At 37.3% G+C, this 18,985-nt stretch overlaps 1 protein-coding gene across 1 annotated transcript in view; it reads right to left on the bottom strand.

Moving 5' to 3' along the window:
- Window positions 1-497: 497 nt before the first annotated feature.
- Window positions 498-18,985, bottom strand: part of LOC110169453 (contactin-1a-like) — a 33,964-nt gene continuing 15,476 nt past the window's right edge. Inside the window, exons 9-22 of the mRNA XM_055155877.1 lie at window positions 18,600-18,717; window positions 17,658-17,805; window positions 16,069-16,196; window positions 14,779-14,951; window positions 13,226-13,349; window positions 9,516-9,674; window positions 8,367-8,516; window positions 7,106-7,176; window positions 5,092-5,326; window positions 3,483-3,586; window positions 3,204-3,393; window positions 2,927-3,036; window positions 2,678-2,834; window positions 498-577 (exon numbers count right to left, since the gene is read on the bottom strand). Coding sequence (XP_055011852.1) covers window positions 498-577; window positions 2,678-2,834; window positions 2,927-3,036; window positions 3,204-3,393; window positions 3,483-3,586; window positions 5,092-5,326; window positions 7,106-7,176; window positions 8,367-8,516; window positions 9,516-9,674; window positions 13,226-13,349; window positions 14,779-14,951; window positions 16,069-16,196; window positions 17,658-17,805; window positions 18,600-18,717 — 1,947 coding nt within the window. The remainder of the gene's footprint in view (window positions 578-2,677; window positions 2,835-2,926; window positions 3,037-3,203; window positions 3,394-3,482; window positions 3,587-5,091; window positions 5,327-7,105; window positions 7,177-8,366; window positions 8,517-9,515; window positions 9,675-13,225; window positions 13,350-14,778; window positions 14,952-16,068; window positions 16,197-17,657; window positions 17,806-18,599; window positions 18,718-18,985) is intronic.

Raw genomic sequence — 18,985 nt, 5'->3', positions numbered from 1 at the left:
AAACCTCTTAACCATATTTTGTATTTGTTGTAGGTATTTTCAATTGCTTTGACTGTATGATTGTGGCCCGGGTGCCTCAATATTGAAGCGAATGTGTGAGAATGCCACTGAAAAAAACATACAAATTTACAAAGTCATCCACTTATCCTTCACAACTCCTTGATTTGCTCGTACAGTGGAATGCAGAGAAAAGGTCTCTTTGAATACACAAAAACCTTCAGTCACGGACAATCCAGGAACAAGCCAGTGTGAAAGATAAGTGCATCCATTGATATAAGGCATATTTAAAGTCAACTCTCCCTCCTCCAGAGATATTAAATAATGTTCCATATCTGTGTCTTTTGCACACTTGAGAGAGGGCAGGAGAGTTGGTATAGGTGACGTCCTGTTTACAAAGTAGAACCAGCAGAGTGTACGGAGGTCCCTTAGTCCCTTGGTAGGCGTCGGCCATAAAGAGTGTCCTTCACGGAGAGCTGAGTCCAGAGATGGTGCTACATTCAGAGGGTCAGGCAGAGCACAGCCACCAGGGGCAGGAGGAGGGAGGAGTAGAGAGACCACAGGGACATGGCACCTCCACCTACACACACAAAAGCAAGTGTGTTGTTAAAAGAATAAGAACTAAAGCAGTTTCAGCTGGATGCATTCACAACATCAGAGTTAATTCATAGACAGTAAAGTAGCAAGTTTTAACTTTGTTTATTAGGGATGTAACAATAACTGAAATACTGTGTTATTGTATCATCAAAGTTCTCACACTAATATTGTGGACCATCACAATATATCAAATTACAAGTCTCTTTGCTTAAATTAAGTGTTATGGTGCAGCAAAAAAGAAAAGACAGAGGGGACTACATAGACCATGATCTTTTGTTCCATTTCAGTGTAGACTACATGAAGAAATAACAGTTCTAAGCACTTTTAAGTCTTAGTTCTTTGGATTAAGTCTTCTCAAGGCATTTTAAGAGGAAAAAGTAACATATTAACAGTTAACAGAGCTTTCCCACGATATTGCAATAAAAATCGTACCGTGAGGTTCATACTGTGACGATATCGTATTGTGAGACTTGGATATGTTACACTCCTATTGTTTATGTTCCATTATGACACAGTTCAAAAATGGTTGTGATAGTCTAAAGGAGAAATACAACTATTAGTATAAAAATGACTGATACTACAACCACTACTGATACTATTATAAGTGTGATTATAGCTCCTTCCAACCTTTGAGATGCAGATTTTTTTCTTGGCAGATCCCAATTTTTGAGAATCCAAAGAAGGCAATTGGTTAATAAGCTTATATATAAATATTATATTATATATAAATATTATTTAGGCCAATAAGTGGGGCCAATTTAGATAAATTTTCTCCAATTTATATAATTTGAAATGACTACAAATAACTGCCATTGCACGGCTCTATATAACAATAGTATAATGACAAAAAATATTATCTATGGTGATATTTTTGTACATCCACAACCCTGCTATACTACACATCTATAAGGGAGAAATGTAACAAGGTGGTCATTACTAACAACATACCCACCTAAAATGGAGATTGCAAATATCTGTCTATATTAAACCACAATCCCATACCCAATATCTGCCTCAATTTCAAGCTTCTACCCTTACATAAATCACACTACAGTCCATTAGAAAGATGTAGAGCTGATATGCTGGAAATCACCCAAAATGCTACCCATTTGTCAGTGTCCTGCATTCACAGTCCCTCTTGGTTTATATTCTCTGTGAAATCAAGCTGTCAGGAGGGTCTGCACAGAGTGATAAGACCAAACCACACACACCACGTATACAGGGTTTCCTCTACATCAAGATCAATTACAGGGGCTTAAAGATCCCCCCACCTGTGAGCGCTCTAACTGTCACTCTCACTGCACAGCGAAGGATGGGACCAGTCAGCAGCCTATCAAAGCTTTAGTCACGCATGGTAAAGCCTCTACTCTCAGCCCTATACTGCAGGAACATGAAACCTGAAGAGAAAGCCATTGGGGATCACAGATATCTGATGATAACACCGAAGCAGGATTTCAAGTTATGGTTTATGTGTTAGAGATATACGTGTGATTCAATATTATTATGTAAAATATTCAGTACATAGGTGAGACAGTGATAGAAATAATAGAAACTTGGGCTACTAAAGATAAGAGAAGCTTTAGTTATTTAGATATAAAATCCTCTCAATCTAACAATAAATATATAATGTCTAAATATCTATTTATGGTCTTCTTCTAGGCATCCTGTCTGCAGTTTGACCTCAGGAATCATCTATCAGTATACTGACTCATCACATATTATCTTGATTGTCTCACTGTGCCAACAAAGAGCTCATATTATGCTATTTTCTGATTTATGTTATAACATTGTTTCCATCACAAACATACCTGGAGTTGTGTTTTGTTTCATTCAAACTCTGCATATTTAGGTTGAATTCTTCCCTCAAACTCTTCCATACACCTTCACTAGAATCATTTGAATCATTTCAGCACTGGAATTGCCAATCTCTACTGAACTAAAGGTAATAGGTAGCTGTTAATTTGAAAACTACTGCTTCATGAGTCTATGTTGCATGATATAGGATTTAAATGAACTAATCATCTAATATGCTATGTAGATAAGAAATAAAAAGATTATTTTAATAAGTGATAAAAAAGCATACTTAGGATTTCGATTTGTCCCACGGGTCCATCCCCTCCTTCTGAGTGTGCTCGGACCTCCACCACATACTTCCCATCGGTGAACACGGGCAGGTCGATGTAGAGCTTGTTGGTCGTGAAAAGAGACCCTGTGGAGTGGCCCATTTTTCTATATAACACCTACAGGAACCAAGACAGAACATATATTTGACCATGAGAAAATTATGACATGACTTCTATACATCAAAACTTAACTAGGAAAATGTACTTACTCTGTATTCATTCACTGGAGCTTCATTTTCCTGAGGTCTCACACCCTCCCAGGAAATATTAACCATCCCCCTGTTAAACTTCTTGGTGACTTTAGGGGCTTGTTTAGGAGCTGGAAAGGGGACAACAGTTGGAGGAAACAGTTATTGGACAGTCTATCAATAGGAATGCATGTTGATAAGCACATTTACATGGTTTGGTGTTGATTAATGTGCAGTGCTCCTTTCAACAAAATAAAATACAACAGTGAGAGCAAAAATCTTTCGCTAACAGTCTTACGTGATTTTTTGGTGTGGATCTGCAGGGGGTCACTTGGTGGTCCGTATCCCGCAGAGTTGTACCCTCGTATTTCTATAAAGTAGTGTGAGTCTGGTTTGAGCCCGTCCAGCCTTGTGTGGTTCTCCTTATGGGATACCACCACTTTATGTTCTCTCTCCTCTGGGTCTCTGTGAGTGCGCCAGAACCTCACCTACCACAGACCACAGCGGTTAGTTCCCATAAAATAACATTATATAACATTTCATAACATTTTAGTTGGCATTTTTTAGTACTACTCACCTGGTATCCATCTATAGCGCTCTGGTTGAGAGGCAACCACCAAAAAATGGCTGTGGAGGCAGACAAAGCTTTGCCGCTTATTATTTGTGGAGCTTTTGATGGAACTGGAAAACAGAGAAAACAAAACTGAGTGTTATATTTACAGGCCCAACACTTTCTACAGTCTGTTCGTCTATTTACAATCTCTCTATTGACATTTAATACTATATTTGAAGACTCAAGAATCAACTTTACACTATCCCACTTCTCAAATACCAAGAGCTCTTTTAGTGAAAAAAGCTTGGTAGAAAAGGTTCAAAAGGTAGTAATCTCGACAATGTTTTTGATATTGAGATGTTTCAACTGCAATTCTAGCTTCTCAAACCAGTACCCTCAGAACGAAAATGGCTCTTGGATGGCAGATGAAACAACACAATTTCAAAAACATTGTCCAGATGATTGGCAGATCAAACCCTTTCTACCGTGGAGCACTCCTGGACGAATGAGAGATTACACCAACTAATTGATATTTTTAGATAAATGAGTCACATAATTAAAATAATAATTCAGATTCAGATAAATATGTCAGATCAGATTCCCCTTTCAACACAATCAGAGCCTAAACAGAACTGAAACATGTTTTACAGTTACCATTAATACAAGCACAATGATATATTCTCAACACAATCATGCACACACTACCAGCCTAGTATCAGTAAAGCACAAAGCAGCAGTATGCCGTCTGTGCCCAGCAAGAGACAAAAACGATAAAACCATTGACACTGAAAGGGCAGGATCTTGTCAGGATGTTACCATGGCGACGGGGTATCAGGGTGCACCATCACGCCCGGTTTTGCCTGTGGTTATCTCAACTGTCTGTCAGTGCAAGTTAATAACTAGGCTAAATACTCTGCATCCTTGGGCAAATTATCAGCTCCCTGGTTCATGCTAAATAGATCAGGATAATCCTTGTGAATGAGCGAAGAGGAGGAGGAGAGGAGGATGGCTTCACTTTCAAGAGGCATTACAATTCCACACTATACATGAAAACAGGTCTCAAAGCACTCAAAGCCCTGTAGTGATAAGTAGCTGACAATGATATAGTGTTAACATTAGAACGCAGGTTAAGCTTTGGCTTGATTTTACAGTAAGATAAGTGTAACTTCCCCTTTGTGACTGTACGTGGAAAAACTGTGAAGTGGTAAGAAATGCTAGTGTGGAATAATCAAAGCTACAAATATCTACCTCAGCTTCAGTACAGCATTACACCACTACCACTTTACGATCTACTAGTAAAAATTTATCCTTAGCATGAGTTTCTGGAGCAAATCTAACTTGAAAAAACACGTAAAAATAAAAGTTTATGTGGTCAAAATGATCGTCCCTCCAAAAAATATTTAAAGGTACACTATGTATGTTTTGTCTTGGATGTTCTATAAATATAGCAATACAGTTAAATACATTGCCTACATTGGGTACTTTTGCCATTTTTCTGTAGATGGCAGACCCTCCAAAATTCTACAGTACAACTACAAAGCTCAGATTGTTACAGATTCTGAACCATACATTATACATAGAAGGATCTAGTTGAGTGATGATAGCACACTTTAAATAGACTCCTATAACTCACTGTCCTGTGCAGAGTAGATGGTTGCCGTCGTGCTGTAGGGACCTTCTCCTTTGCTGTTGAACGCTTTGACTTTGACCTGAAACTCTGTCATTGGAGGGATAGTGGAGTCTTTATGAACGTAGCGCTTCGCCTGGGGGTCGGCCACTGTCACGTATCTCCACTCATAAGTGTTTTTCTTTTTGAAGGCCAAGATGTAGCCAAAGTTTGGTCCAAAGTAGTACTGGGGCTCCACGGGCTGAGGAGAAGTTAGGGAGAGTTAATCACAGTTTCTGAAATTATGAAAAATAACTTAACCATTTAAAGTGTTATAACCACTCAGTTTTTGAATTCAAATGAAAGAATTATACAAAAAACATCATGTATGGAGTTAGACTTTCTTTCTACCTGGTTTACTCCTCTTTTAGTGCAAATATTTAATTAGGCGGTGTGAAAATCGAAGAAATCCATTCGATCACTGTATTAATTTATCTGTTTATATTTCAGTTTTAGATAATTCGCCACCCCAAATGTTAATGCTCCGGGAGCTTTTACAATGTGCACTCAGATTAATATATCACAAGTCACAACTGTAATTTTATATTTTTTCTATGACAATGACAGTAAAATCGTGAATCTTGAATTAATACTTATCCCTAGTCTGTATATGAATATTTGCTGTTGAGATCTGCAGCCCTGTGCAAAATCTCCAAGTGGAAAAAGAGTTAAAGATAATGCCGTTGCATTTCCCGAATAAGGTGCATAACCAAGCATAGCCGATTGGAAAGATTGTCTAAATAGGCTTTATCACAGTAGTTTTCCAGTTTGTGAGTAGTAGATTTCAGGGCTCATTTCTCCTGCTACCTGTGTGGTGCTGTCTGTATTAGACATGACTAACCTCTTCCCACACGCTCACATCCCATTTGATAGGAGGTAATGTGAACTTGAGAGGGCATCCATAACGCATTGCCACGGAAACGTGACGGATAATGATTCAGAAGCAGTCATTGATTTTTGTGAGGAGTGAGCCTTCACTAAATATGACATCATCAAAGATACATGATTTCCTACAGGCAGCACAGTGGAGTACACAAAATATTGCAGAGATGTGGTAGCACTGGTAACAAACTGTTTGTTTGTTATTGAAAAACCCTGGGAGGATCTGTCCAGTTTTGACCAGATTGTATTTGAGGGAAGTTTAATCTCCCAGACATGAGTAATTTATGTAACCTGTGTGGATTTTAATAGAAATACTTACAGTATTATACAATAAGAAACAGGGACTAAACCAGGATTAAACCTGAGAGTTGACTGATTTTTGGCTAAACATATTAAAGATCCTATATTATGCAAAATTGACCCTTTTAGCCATGTTCGAAAGATGTTACCTTATCAAAAACATATGTTGATTTGTCTTATGTTTCATTCACACATTAGTAATCCTTTATTATTTATTTATTTATTTATTTATTTTGCACATATATAACATAACAATAAAAAAAACACACTAGATAAAAAAGTTGGTGCCAGAGGAGGCAAAAAACCCAAAAGGGCTTATATTAAAGCCTCCACCTTATGAATACATAAAAAATTTAACATAATCTGTCCACATCTCCAAATGTTCTGTTCCAACTTGTGATGTTCTGAAGCTTAGTTTAAGTAAACAGCCACCTTTTAAATTAGTTCAGCAGAGACTGGTAATTCCAGGTCTTAATTTATCCAAATGATTCTACTGAAGGTGTACAGAGTTTAAAAACACAGTGGAGCACTTTCTGTATTATTAACATCACACAATGGAGTGTTTTCTGTTTGAGGGAAGAACACAGCCTAAATATGCAGGATTTGTGTGTTAAGCATGTGTGAATGAAACAAAACACAACTCCAGGTAAGTTTTCGATGAAGAAAATAGCGCAACATGGATCCTTTAAATTGAAATTCATGAGTTAAATACCTTATCTAGTCTCCTTTAGAAGTGGTGTTTGAATATGCATTGATTTATACATTACACATCCTTACAGATCTATCTATCCTCACTTACCTTCCATGTGATTATGAGTTCCCCATTGGTCCCTCCACCTCCTGTGACATTTGAGGGTGCCACCACAGGAACTGAAAGAGACAGAGGGGAACATGGTCAAAACACACTGATGATGCCAAACCCACATTCTCTTTGCCCAACTCCTGCCTGGCACCGAGGCACTTTTCCTCATCACACACAATATCAGTATCCTACAGCGAGCCAAGTCCAACACCTCCATCTCTCTGCTTCTGCCCTGTCACCAGTGGAAATTTTAAAGTGATTCGTGTTTTCTTAAACTCACTATCACTTTCTAATTATTATCCGTTATTGTAAATCTGTTATTCTGATATGCGAATTTTAGTATTAGCTTTCATATAAGTGTGTGTTTAGAGCAGGATTATGTGGTTAGTTTGGCAGTGTCCTGGCTTGGTTGAAATGACAGCGGTCAGCGAGATCATGGTTTCTGGTTTTGTACTTTTCAGCGGAAATACAAAAGTTTAAATGCATCACCACGCATCAAACACAAACTCAAATGACCTTTTCCAATGGTGAAATGTATCCATGTTTGATTTTTAGGTTACATGTACTTTTTTATATATATATAAACAAATCTTTAAAGGTGCACTATGTAACTTTTTGGTTGGGGGTCTGTCACCTGCTTGTTTATGGGTATGGATATGTCATTGATCTGCCTGGAATGTTACACAGTATGACATTAAACAGCTCTACTTTATATTTATTCAATTACAGCTGGTTTTATTGCTCAAAAATACCAGTATCTTGCCTGGTTTGGTCTCCGTGAAGATAGAAATGTTTAATGCCATACTGTGAAATTTTCCAGACAAAGCAATAACATCTCCACGGCGAAAAGCATTTGATAAATCCACTAGAAAAGTTACACAATGCACCTTTAACATTTGTTATTTGGCATATACAGACTATAAAACATGGACCAAAAGTAGCTGCATTATTAAATAGAAATGTGATTGAACAAAAATAATAAACTCTTTGTGATTTAACACTTTTATCTTTGTCTGGTTGAAATATATATATACAAAAGAAGTTATTTCTCAATTTGTGACTCATTAAAAAAAAAAAAAAAGGTGCCTAATCCACTACTAAAATAATCCTTAGGTGCGGCTTGAGTTTACCTTTTCTAAACTTTCTTGACACTTAAAATGTTTATTCAGGTCACAGAGACATTTATAAGTTTGTGGTTGCAGAATTGTGATTGCTATGGGGAGCCTTTCTTGGTTACAGACTTTGACAGATTTCTTACACGACTCTGACGTCTTGTCTCTGGGCGAGGGGCTGCTGGGTTCTCCTGTTCCCAGAGTGTTAGTGGCGATGACTCTGAACTCATAGTCTGTCCACGGAAACAGATCCACCACTGAGGCCGACTCGGAATTCCCCTCCACAATCGCAGGAGCTAAAGACACAATGTCACATTTTATATTTGCGATTACTATCACGAGATTTTATTTGTGTACTCTTTAACATGCTGTCAGTTACATCCATCCAGTTCAATATCTTATCTTTAAATATTTGTTCATTTTAGCAAGATTTTGCAATAAACCCACAGATGCACAATTGGACAGGAAGTAGTGACGCTACTTGCAGTGCACAGAGCTATTCTACTTTTCCAAACACATTTTTAAATCTATACTTGAGCATAATTCTGAACATGTAACTCCTAATATTCTCATTGTACAATTGTCTCAGTGCTGTACCCACTTCTTTCTGTGCAAACACTCACATCACTGCATTGCCTGCTCTGATAGGCCAGAGCTCTGAGAATATGTGAATTTAAAACAACCTACTAAAACCTTAACCTAAAACCTTAGTACTATTAACTACTACATTTTATGCATACTTACTTACTACATACTGCATGCAATTTTGGTAGCGGTATTAGTAACAGGGTTCCCATTCTTTTTCACTGACAAAATTTAAAAACTTTTCCATGACTTTTTCAATGACCCAAAGTGAATTTTCCATGACCTTACAGCACTGTGTAGAATTTATCATACTTTTAGGGCTAAATATGAAATGTTAAGCCTTTCCACTCACCTTATGGTATTATAGTTTTTTAACATTCAAAATACTGTCAATGCATTTAGTGTCGGCTCTTTTAAACAAAAGGTGCATACATTTGGAAATAAGAAGGCTGTAGTTGCATGAAAGAGACACTACAGTTCCATAACTTTTCCAAAACGTTCATTGAATTTACAAAATTCCATGACTTTTTCAGGCCTGCAAAATGACATTTTCAATTTCCATAACTTTTCCAGGATTCCATGACTGTGGGAACTCTGTAGTAATTATAACTGAGTCTACTTTTAGCCATGCAACAATATTTTTGCCTAAGTACACGTTTTGAGTACTCTTTCCACCCTTGTTATTAACACACAAATAAAAACATTCTTACATGTGGAGGCGTTCTTCCAGTCTTTGGAATACGGGTCCTTGTACTGTATGGTGTATCTGGATATAGGACTGTGATTGTCTGCTCCTTTGCTCCACTGCAGAGTCACACTTTTCTCTGTTTTGTTCACCACTCGCACTCCTCCAGGGGCTCCCGGGGCACCTGTGAATGGGCAGGTGTGACATGTGAGTTTAAATTGGTGCTGCAAAAGTCAGTAAAAACAACAACAGACCAAACTGGACAAAGTTACAGCTCAGATCTGTGGAGAGGCAACTCAGCTCACAGCCAGAATGACTGTTTTTCTAGGTATTTTTGAGCATTAAAAGCACCTGTAATTTAATAAATGTAAGGTAGAGCTGTTTAATGTCATACTGTGGAACATTCTAGGAGCAATGACACATCCATAGAAAGAAGTAGGTGATGGACCCTCCACCAGAAAGGTTACACAATACACCTTTAAGAAGTACCAAAAGCATAAAAGTTACATTCTTCATCTCTTGAAATTTCAGTGTCCTGAAGTTTCGATTTTTTTTTTCATCCATTCCTCTGTGTCAACCATAGAATATCAAACTGTTACACAAATAAAACATAATAGGTAAGCTATAACATTCATACTTTGTTAAATCCATCATTCTGGGAAGAATCAAGATCAACTTGTACTCAAAACCCACAAATAAAAATACATGTTTTTTTTTTAAACTGTAATGACCTTTTATAAGCATTCTTTCTAGACTTTTTTTTTTATAACCCTGCATCTGATTTTTTGTGATATTTACCCAGAAATCTAGACGGTATTTCAAATCTGGTTTTCCTCTGTGAATAGCTGGTTAAGACTTATAATTAGAGTAGACAACAGAGGCCAAACCTACAGAGTCTCATCTTCACAGAGAGTTCAGCCATTTCTTAGTACTCCAAAGGGTTCAGAAAGAGCTTCACTTTTAATTGGGGGAAATTTCAGTCAGCCATTTTGTATTTGAAAACCTAAATTACAGCACAGCCATACTAATACCATTTCAGTTCAGTGTTTTCCTTTTGATTCTTCTGTTACCTCATAAAAAAACGCCTAATAGAAAAAACAGACTTCAACTCGCTGTCTCAGAAATCAGAGTGGATTGACTTTTTCCAAGAGCCTAGACGACTGAGATGATTATACAGGCAAGGCAGGCCGTTACTAAAGCTTGTCCTCAACATGAGAGAGGAAAGAACTGGTAAAAAAAAGAGCAAGAGACAGATATTTCATCCCCACTGACATGACAAATCCACACTCACTTTTTTAAACACTGAGATTTCATCACTATTTTCAAGTAATAAAAGTCTATCCATTTAACTTCTCTTCGATGGTTGCCACAACAAAACTCCCATGTTTAACAATTGATGACCTCATTAACTACTAGTGGTGGACAATACTGACAAAAATGAATGATCTCAATATTGTTTCTGGCTTATCCCATAGCCAGCTTTTCATTATGGCAGAACTTTGAAACTGTCCTAAAATGTGCCTGGAAATGTCTTGGTCGAGATTCAAGAATGTGCAGAAATATCATCTTATATGATAGTTTGGAAGCACAACATCGCAAGATTTTCATGCAATCATGTACCAATTTATAATAAGTATGCCTTAAAGACACAGTATGTAACTTTCTGGAGGTGGCGTGTCACTTGCATGATTCCATTACAAATAGAAAGTTAAAACCATACTTAATATTACATGTACATACACAATATTCTTCATGGAGATAGATATGTTTATACCATTATGTGGAAGACTATAGCCAAAGCCACATTTCCATGGAAACAAGTAGAAAGAGACCCTCCTCCAGGCCAAATAAGAAATAAGAAACCAAATTAAGTCAGGTTTGTGGAGATCCAAACCCAAGCCAAAAACAAAAAAATAAACAAACAAAAAAAGCCTTTATTTTAGTCTATTTTGGGGTTAACATACTGTGGCTTTGATTAGCCTTTGTTACCAACCCTTTTTTAATTGATATTCATATTTTAATAAGAGACAACATATTTTTAAATGCTAATTTTGCACAGCTCCAAAACAACAACGGCAAAATTAGTCAATATATTTTTGAGAAATTTCCCACCTCTACACATATTGCGAGATTTCTGATACCATTAGACTATTGCAGTAAAGATACAGGTGTCATCGCCAATGCAGTCATCTGAATTACATTTTCTTCCTGTTTTTCAGTGTTAAATACCTGTCTCTCATCTCTCAAGTACTTCTGCCTTGAGGTTGTCCATTAGCAGGAAGTACGTTTGTCTGCCACTTAAGGATACGCCCCATAGGCTGTAATGCTATCTATCAACAAGTGCTTTGAGACCAGAATTGTGGAGGCAGGGCATCCAGGCCACAGCAGGGGTCAGTGCAGGCACATCCAGAGAGCGTCTTGAGTTCCTGTGTGAAGAGGGCCTTTGTGTGCTGATAACAGTGCACAGGATTCACCAGTATAGGGGAATACTGTAAGGCAAACTCGCTCATCGGGAAGTACAGTAAATCATCCAAGTGTTGAAATACAGTCATTGACACAGAGCTCACTGCGGAAGTGTGGAGATGTGGGTTTTTAGAGCACGTCAAGTAAGTACTCTAAACTAACGGACAAATACAGGTAATATACAGGGGAGGAAGATGAGTATACTGTTGTTCATGGTTGGTTTGTACTTCAAAATGGTAAAGTGGGAAATGCTTATGACGCTATATGAGTTGGCGTCATTGGTGTCCCTCTTAGTGGAGTGTGTTAGGCACTTGACTTAATTGCTCATAATAACTGAAGGTGAGTGTGCATATGTGTACACTGGTGCTGCATCGGCCCCTTGACTCATAATTATGTAGTGCACATTCCACCACACAGCCCCATTGTCTAGAAATCTATCCAGCCACCTGCAACCAAAAAACATTTTCTATTTACGGGAATATTATAGCCAGTCTTGTCTGGAATGTTTTTGTTTATGGCATTAAACCTTTCTATCATCATGGAGACCAAATCAGGCTGTTACATGTAAAGCTGTTTAATGCCATGCTGTGGAACATTCCAACTAGAGCAATGACATATCCACAGAAACAAGAAGATGACGGAACCCCATCCAAAAAGCTATATAGTGCACCTTTTTACATTTAAGGAATAAGACTTAGTAATTTTCACTATAATTAGTTTTGTATGGGCGGATTCTTTTGCTTGGCGATAAGATTTACATTTCGCACATGAAATGCAATGAAATCAAATGACTGCACTTACTTCACTTATCTCACAATCTCTTTGAACACACAGCTGCTACAAAGCAAATTTGAATGAGTTGCCTGGGTACATATTTAGATATGGAAATCTCATTTACAGATAAAGACGATGCCAAATCAAATTTAACACATTGGAAATACAATACAAAACAACAGCTGTTTGTGCTTAAGGCACAAGTCTAAGTCCTTCAGCCAGTACAAAGGCATGTGCTGTGACTAAACAGTGAACGCCTGACTTAAAATCACATATAGATCAGTCTAAATGCTGTAAAATGACAGATCTATATGTAAAAAATAAAATAAAATTTAAATTAAATTAAGTTTAAATAAAATAAAATTTAAAAATGTAATAAAATGACTGATCTATATGTGGGGAAAAAAGTGCACTTTATGAACTGCACTGATACTGACAATAAATGACAATACACTTTTGAATTTAAATCCGTACTGATTGTTTTGACATGTGTCTCACCTCGCACAAGCAGGTGGGCAGAGGCAGTCACATTGTCCACAGGAGTCTGAGCAGTGCAGCTATAGTTCCCAGCATGCTTCAGCTGAACGTTTCTGATGAGGAGCTCTCCATTAGAGCTGCCATTCTGTGGAAACAACACACAATATATTTTCATTTGTACATGTGTTTGTGAAAATGATTGGCATTGGCATTGTTTTAGATTTAGATTGATGGAACAGAGAAAGATATTGAAAGAGAGGGAGAAGTAAAGTCTGATTAAAATAATATATACTTTGATGATCACTGATTTCTCACTTTGGTGTTAAACTAGAAGCAGTTGACCATATCTCTCTTAAAGGTTTTATATTACACAAAATAGATTTTTGTGAGCTTTAAGCCTTGTTGTAATGTTACTACCTATTCAAAACACAAAATACCTGGTATTATGTTTTGTTTCATTCACACATTTGAGTGACACTGCATTATTAGTCTGTCTACATTTCCAAAGCACAAAATGCTCTGTTGCAAATTTTCAAGTTAAGAGCTACTTTTTACCTTTCGTTCACTAAAGATTGGTGGTTCCAGGGCTGAAATTATTCAAATGATTTAAATGAATATGAGTGGAGTTTAAAATCTCAGTGGTGCACATCCTGTATTACCACATGACATCACAAAGTGGTCTATTTGAGAGACTAAATATGCAGGGTTTGTGAGTTAAGCATGTGAGAAGGAAACAAAGCACAACTCTAGGTACGTTTTTGATGAGGAAATAACATTATAGCATACAGTAGATTTAGTGTAACATGGGCCCTTGTCAAATATTTCATAGGTTTGTGGGAGGACATTGACGACATCTGTTGCTGTTATATTATTGTTCTCAGTCAAACCACAAACAGTTCGAAGTAAGGTTACGCTGACTCGAGTGAAGAGTTATGTTTTGCTTGCCCCACGGAATCTGAATTAGGAGGAAATTGGCCCTGTTTTATAAGCGGAAAAATTATTGTCCCATGATCGAAAATAGTACGCCATTAATCACAGTCATAATGTGATGTTTGGCCAATGAGCCGATTGATAAACGAGAACCGCTAACCAGAGCGTAGTCCGGCCAGAGAAGAGAGGAGCAGAGCAGGTCATGTCAACAGTAATGGATGTGAGCACAGGCTGCTATTAAAGGATATAGTACAAGTGAGTGGGAACAGATATAGCTTTTAGAAATACATTAACGTCAATGTTACACACTTTATCACATTATTGGACTATGTAAAACTTTAATCTAGGGGCCAAAAACAGCTAAGAGTTTTTTGTTTTTTTTTACAATTTTAAGCAAGGTTTGATCACATTTATAAGGTAATTATCTTGAGAACGTGGCTATGTTTAGATGTGTTCCAAAGATCAGATCATCACTGATTTCTGAAAGTATCAAAATGTTGAAATGTCATGTAAGCATTCACTGTCCATCTGATGGGAGTATTATGATTTATTCATGACACATTTATGTTCACACCAGTCTGCTCTCTCATGTTATAAAATAGTGGATAAAAATGAGCAGAATAGTGATTCCTGTTTGGTCTCACCAGGGGGCGCTCATAATGCAGGCTGTCCCTGTGGAGGTCGATCACCTTCCCCTCCAGAGCCCAGATGAAGGTGATGTCCAGGGAGGGGTCATGTGAAGCAGCACATCGCATGTAGGCATCTTTTCCCACATTTACATCAGTGGTAGCTGGAGCCAGCGTAATCTTTGTGGCATCTGAGCACATAACATACAAGGAAATAAATCATGGGACAAATGTAAGGGTTTGGCTGGCTAAAGTTTGTCCTGTTACAGGGACATATATTCACAGTAATCAGTCAGGTCCAGTAGAGGGCAGAAAAGAGCTGTACTGAAAATGTGTGGGTCCAGTCAAATGAATGGGTGGAGATGTTCAAGATTGTGGTTTTGTCATTGAGCTGTTCCTAGTTTCCAGTGTTTGAATGATATTTGGGGACCCAGTATTATCTAAAATCATGGTATGACCACAAACACATATTTAATATAAAATATTTGATAAAAGAAAAACAATTAACCCAAGTAACTATTGAATGTATTATTTTGTATTATAATTAACTAATTAAAAAGAGCTGGAAACACAGAAAGATAAAACCCATTTGAAATAGAACAAACAACACTGTGTTGTCCAATCATTGGACAAAAACACATAACTGGCATCAGACACTGCACAGATAAATATATATATTAAGATGCTGAGATTTAGAAGTAGACTTGAGCTCACATTCACTAATGATCTGTGAAGCTTCTTTGGTGTCTGTAGCTGCAGTAAATCAGCTCTGTGCCTAATGACTGCAAACTATTGATGAAACATTATTTTAAATCTATGAATTATTCATCCAAGTTAAACTGGACTGCTCCCACAAAGCTCTACCTTTGTATCCAAAAAAATATCTTTATATTATATATATGTCTTCTTTATGTGTTTAAGTTTTCTTAATGTTTGTATTTTTATTTATACAAAGTTGTTATCAGATGTAGTTAATATGAGGGATAAATGACAGCTACATAACACATCTGATATTGGTATAGATATTGGGTATTGGCAGCCATACAGTAGATTGAAATTTTATCAAAACTGAAAAAGCTAGATCAGTGCATCCCTAAATATATATATATATAAACTCTGTTTTCTTCCATTTTGACCAACAGCTTCTTGAATATCCTACAGCACCCTGGAGGGTTATGTTTTAATATAGAAATAGCTTTACAAACACTTGTGGTCTGGAAGAATTTCTTGACTGACAGCACCAAAGGGATACTGCAAAGTGCACCATTGTTTTATTATTGAACATTTTGTATTTTTTGTTAAACTTACCTGTAACCAGGAGGGAACCGGTGCTATTGGCTTTGCCTCGGTCATTTTCAGCAAAGCAGGTGTATCTCCCCTCATCTGCCCGTGTGACGTTGAGTATTTCCAGGCTCCCGTCTTCCCATATGAAAACCCTGCAGAAAAATGAACTCTTCACACACTGAACTGCAGATCCAAAAGATATCAAATATTAAGCAGTGAGTGAGGGTCAAAAGTGCAGCCTTTGTAATTCACTGGATATGAGCATGATGAAAGAAATCTGTGAAACTTGCTGCTCCTCAGTGCTGGATAACAATGTAAAACTGTTAGTCAAGGATTTGACTGTATGTGTGTAGGTGGAGAATATTTTCTAAGGCACGTGATAATATTTTGCAAGAAAATTAAAGTACTTCTACTAGATTTATGTACACAGAACTGTAACTTGTGTAAAAATGATAAAAGCTTTAGGCTGATAATATGATTTGAACATTTGTGTTTCTCATGCCATTTTCCCACATTTTTTCAGGTCTAACATTTGAAAATACTTGCATCATCATCATCAGTATAAATCAGATTTTACTTAAACTGTCTGTGTAACATCTGATTTATCTATATGATCTGTTACTCCTACAGTTATTCTTACAAGTACTCTAACTGGAGTGGGAGTTTTCCTTAAAATGAATTAATTAAGTACACACTAAGCACACTTTTGCAAAACATGTAGTAATGTCAGTATTGGTTGTTTAGTGTTTTAATGATAATTTGAGTAGGCCTATAATATATTACACTGTACTACTACTAGATAACAATTCTTCGTAAAAGTAGTAGGAGCAGAAATATCTAAAATTGATATTTGAAAAAATAGTACTAGTGTCCATTTATTTGCTTTTATAGATGTTTTATATAAATAAGGTCAGTAACTACTCTTCAGTTTATCATTACATTTTTTTGCTTTCTAAGAGTAAATATATGTGAACTCCAGTACTCAGCAAGATCTTACACTACACTAAACTGAACAAAAACACGTTCAATTCAATTTCCTTGCATAATCTAAATTCACTGACTGACAAATATACAGTAGCTCTACTTCGCCCATCACCTCTTCCTCCACATTCAAAGATCCCCCCAGTGTCTGGCTGTGGTGACAGTGGGGGGAGAGGGCGAGCCATGCTGGGGATCCCAGAGATTAGTCTTGTTTTGTCAGCAAGGAGCACAAGGAGGTAGGAGTTCTTTATTGGATAAGATTAAAGTTGGGTCTAATGTTAACCATGAGGGCATGGAATGAAGATCTTAAAACAGCAAAAACACTGATGGCATATGGAGGGGATTATCAGGGTGAAAACGTAATCTAATCCCACCAAATCTCAAATAAGTGAGAAGATTTTGGAGAAACAGATCCACAGACACAGATATCCTTTAAGATACTTAAATTGTTTTCATTGCAATAAAGCATCTTAATGGATTGCAGTCATCAATCACACCGCTCCTATAACCCTGGTAAACCCATGGCTTAAACTTGACTGACCCGACCTTGATTCCTGTTAAAGGCCTGTTAAGGTGAGGCATACATCTCCATAAATCCTACAGATTTATACAGAGACATGGTGACTCCTCACCTGGTGGAGTTGTAAAGCAGCTCCGTATCTTTGCTCCAGGAGATGGCGGGCTCGGGGGCAGCTCTAGGTCGACACTCAATCACCACACGCCCATTCCGCGCAGCCAGCGCCCTCCTCACAGGGCTGTGCTCAAATGTGGGTGCACAGGCTAAGAAAGCATTATGTTAGGAAACAGGAGAGAAACATGCTCTTTCCACATATGAATACATTACAGATACAATAGCATTTGCTGATTATATTCTACTGACAACATTTGTTTTACATTGTCATAAATGTGAATCATTATGCATTTTATGCATTATATTCACAATTTGATCAAGACAATATCCATTATACTGCATGCCATGAACATTCTGGTGCTGAGTGCAGTTATTTTAAAGGTGCACTATGTAACTTTTTACATATATAGTCCAGATTAAAGACTACACTGATAGGTTATTGTTTTGCTTAGTATGTTCCACACTATGGCTTTAAACCAATGAATCTCCATGGAAACATGCATACGGAAGCCAACAAGACAAGTTACAATATTCGATTTGAGAAGAAGTGATCCACTCAGAGTTAACATGCATATACTGTATTACAGGCAAAAAACATCTATATTTAAATAAATAATTGTTAGATAGATATGATTAATGCCATACTCTGGAACATCCAAGCATAACAATAACATCTCCCTGGAAACAGACAGGTGGCAGACTTGCTTTCAGGAAAAAATTACATAGTGCACCTTTAATTTATTTTTGTGAATATGTCAAGTGTACTACTTAAAGTTTTCATCTTCAAAAGAAGCAACTGCACTACAATTGAGATTGGTGAAGGTAACACACTGAGACAGCAGACAGACAGAAGCACTACTTTTTCACAAAATGTTGTTGTTATTATAACACTTGGTCAAACCTGGCTCCATATATCTCTTGTGACACTGGAATTGTGACTCACCAAACACACGCAGCTCTGCATTAGCATAGATGACCCCATGGCGGTTCTCAGCCACACACTGGTACATCCCCCCATCTTCAAGCGTTAGCTCACTAAACATCATGTCACTCCTCAGAAACTGTAGACACAAGAACATCACCTGGGATTACAACTCCACCAATTAGAAGATCTGACATCTACCGAAATGAACGCGACAATTAGTGAGTCTGGGAGACGATATGCTAAATGTATAATGATGTATTTAGCATAAGTCAAACAGAGCAGGAGTCTATTGTCATTATAGCTACTCTCTTGGGCATTCCTTGTTACTATAGGAAGCTGCACAATGGCTGGCTCCCACTCAATAACAACAGGTACTATTTCCTGACACAGTACTCACAGTGCCA

Source organism: Boleophthalmus pectinirostris, unplaced genomic scaffold (genome assembly GCF_026225935.1).
Source record: "Boleophthalmus pectinirostris isolate CB_2022bp ecotype Guang Dong unplaced genomic scaffold, ASM2622593v1 HiC_scaffold_2, whole genome shotgun sequence".
NCBI lineage: Eukaryota > Metazoa > Chordata > Actinopteri > Gobiiformes > Gobiidae > Boleophthalmus > Boleophthalmus pectinirostris.
The sequence above is the reverse complement of the archived record's forward strand: the minus strand, read 5'-3'. Positions and strand labels throughout refer to the sequence as shown.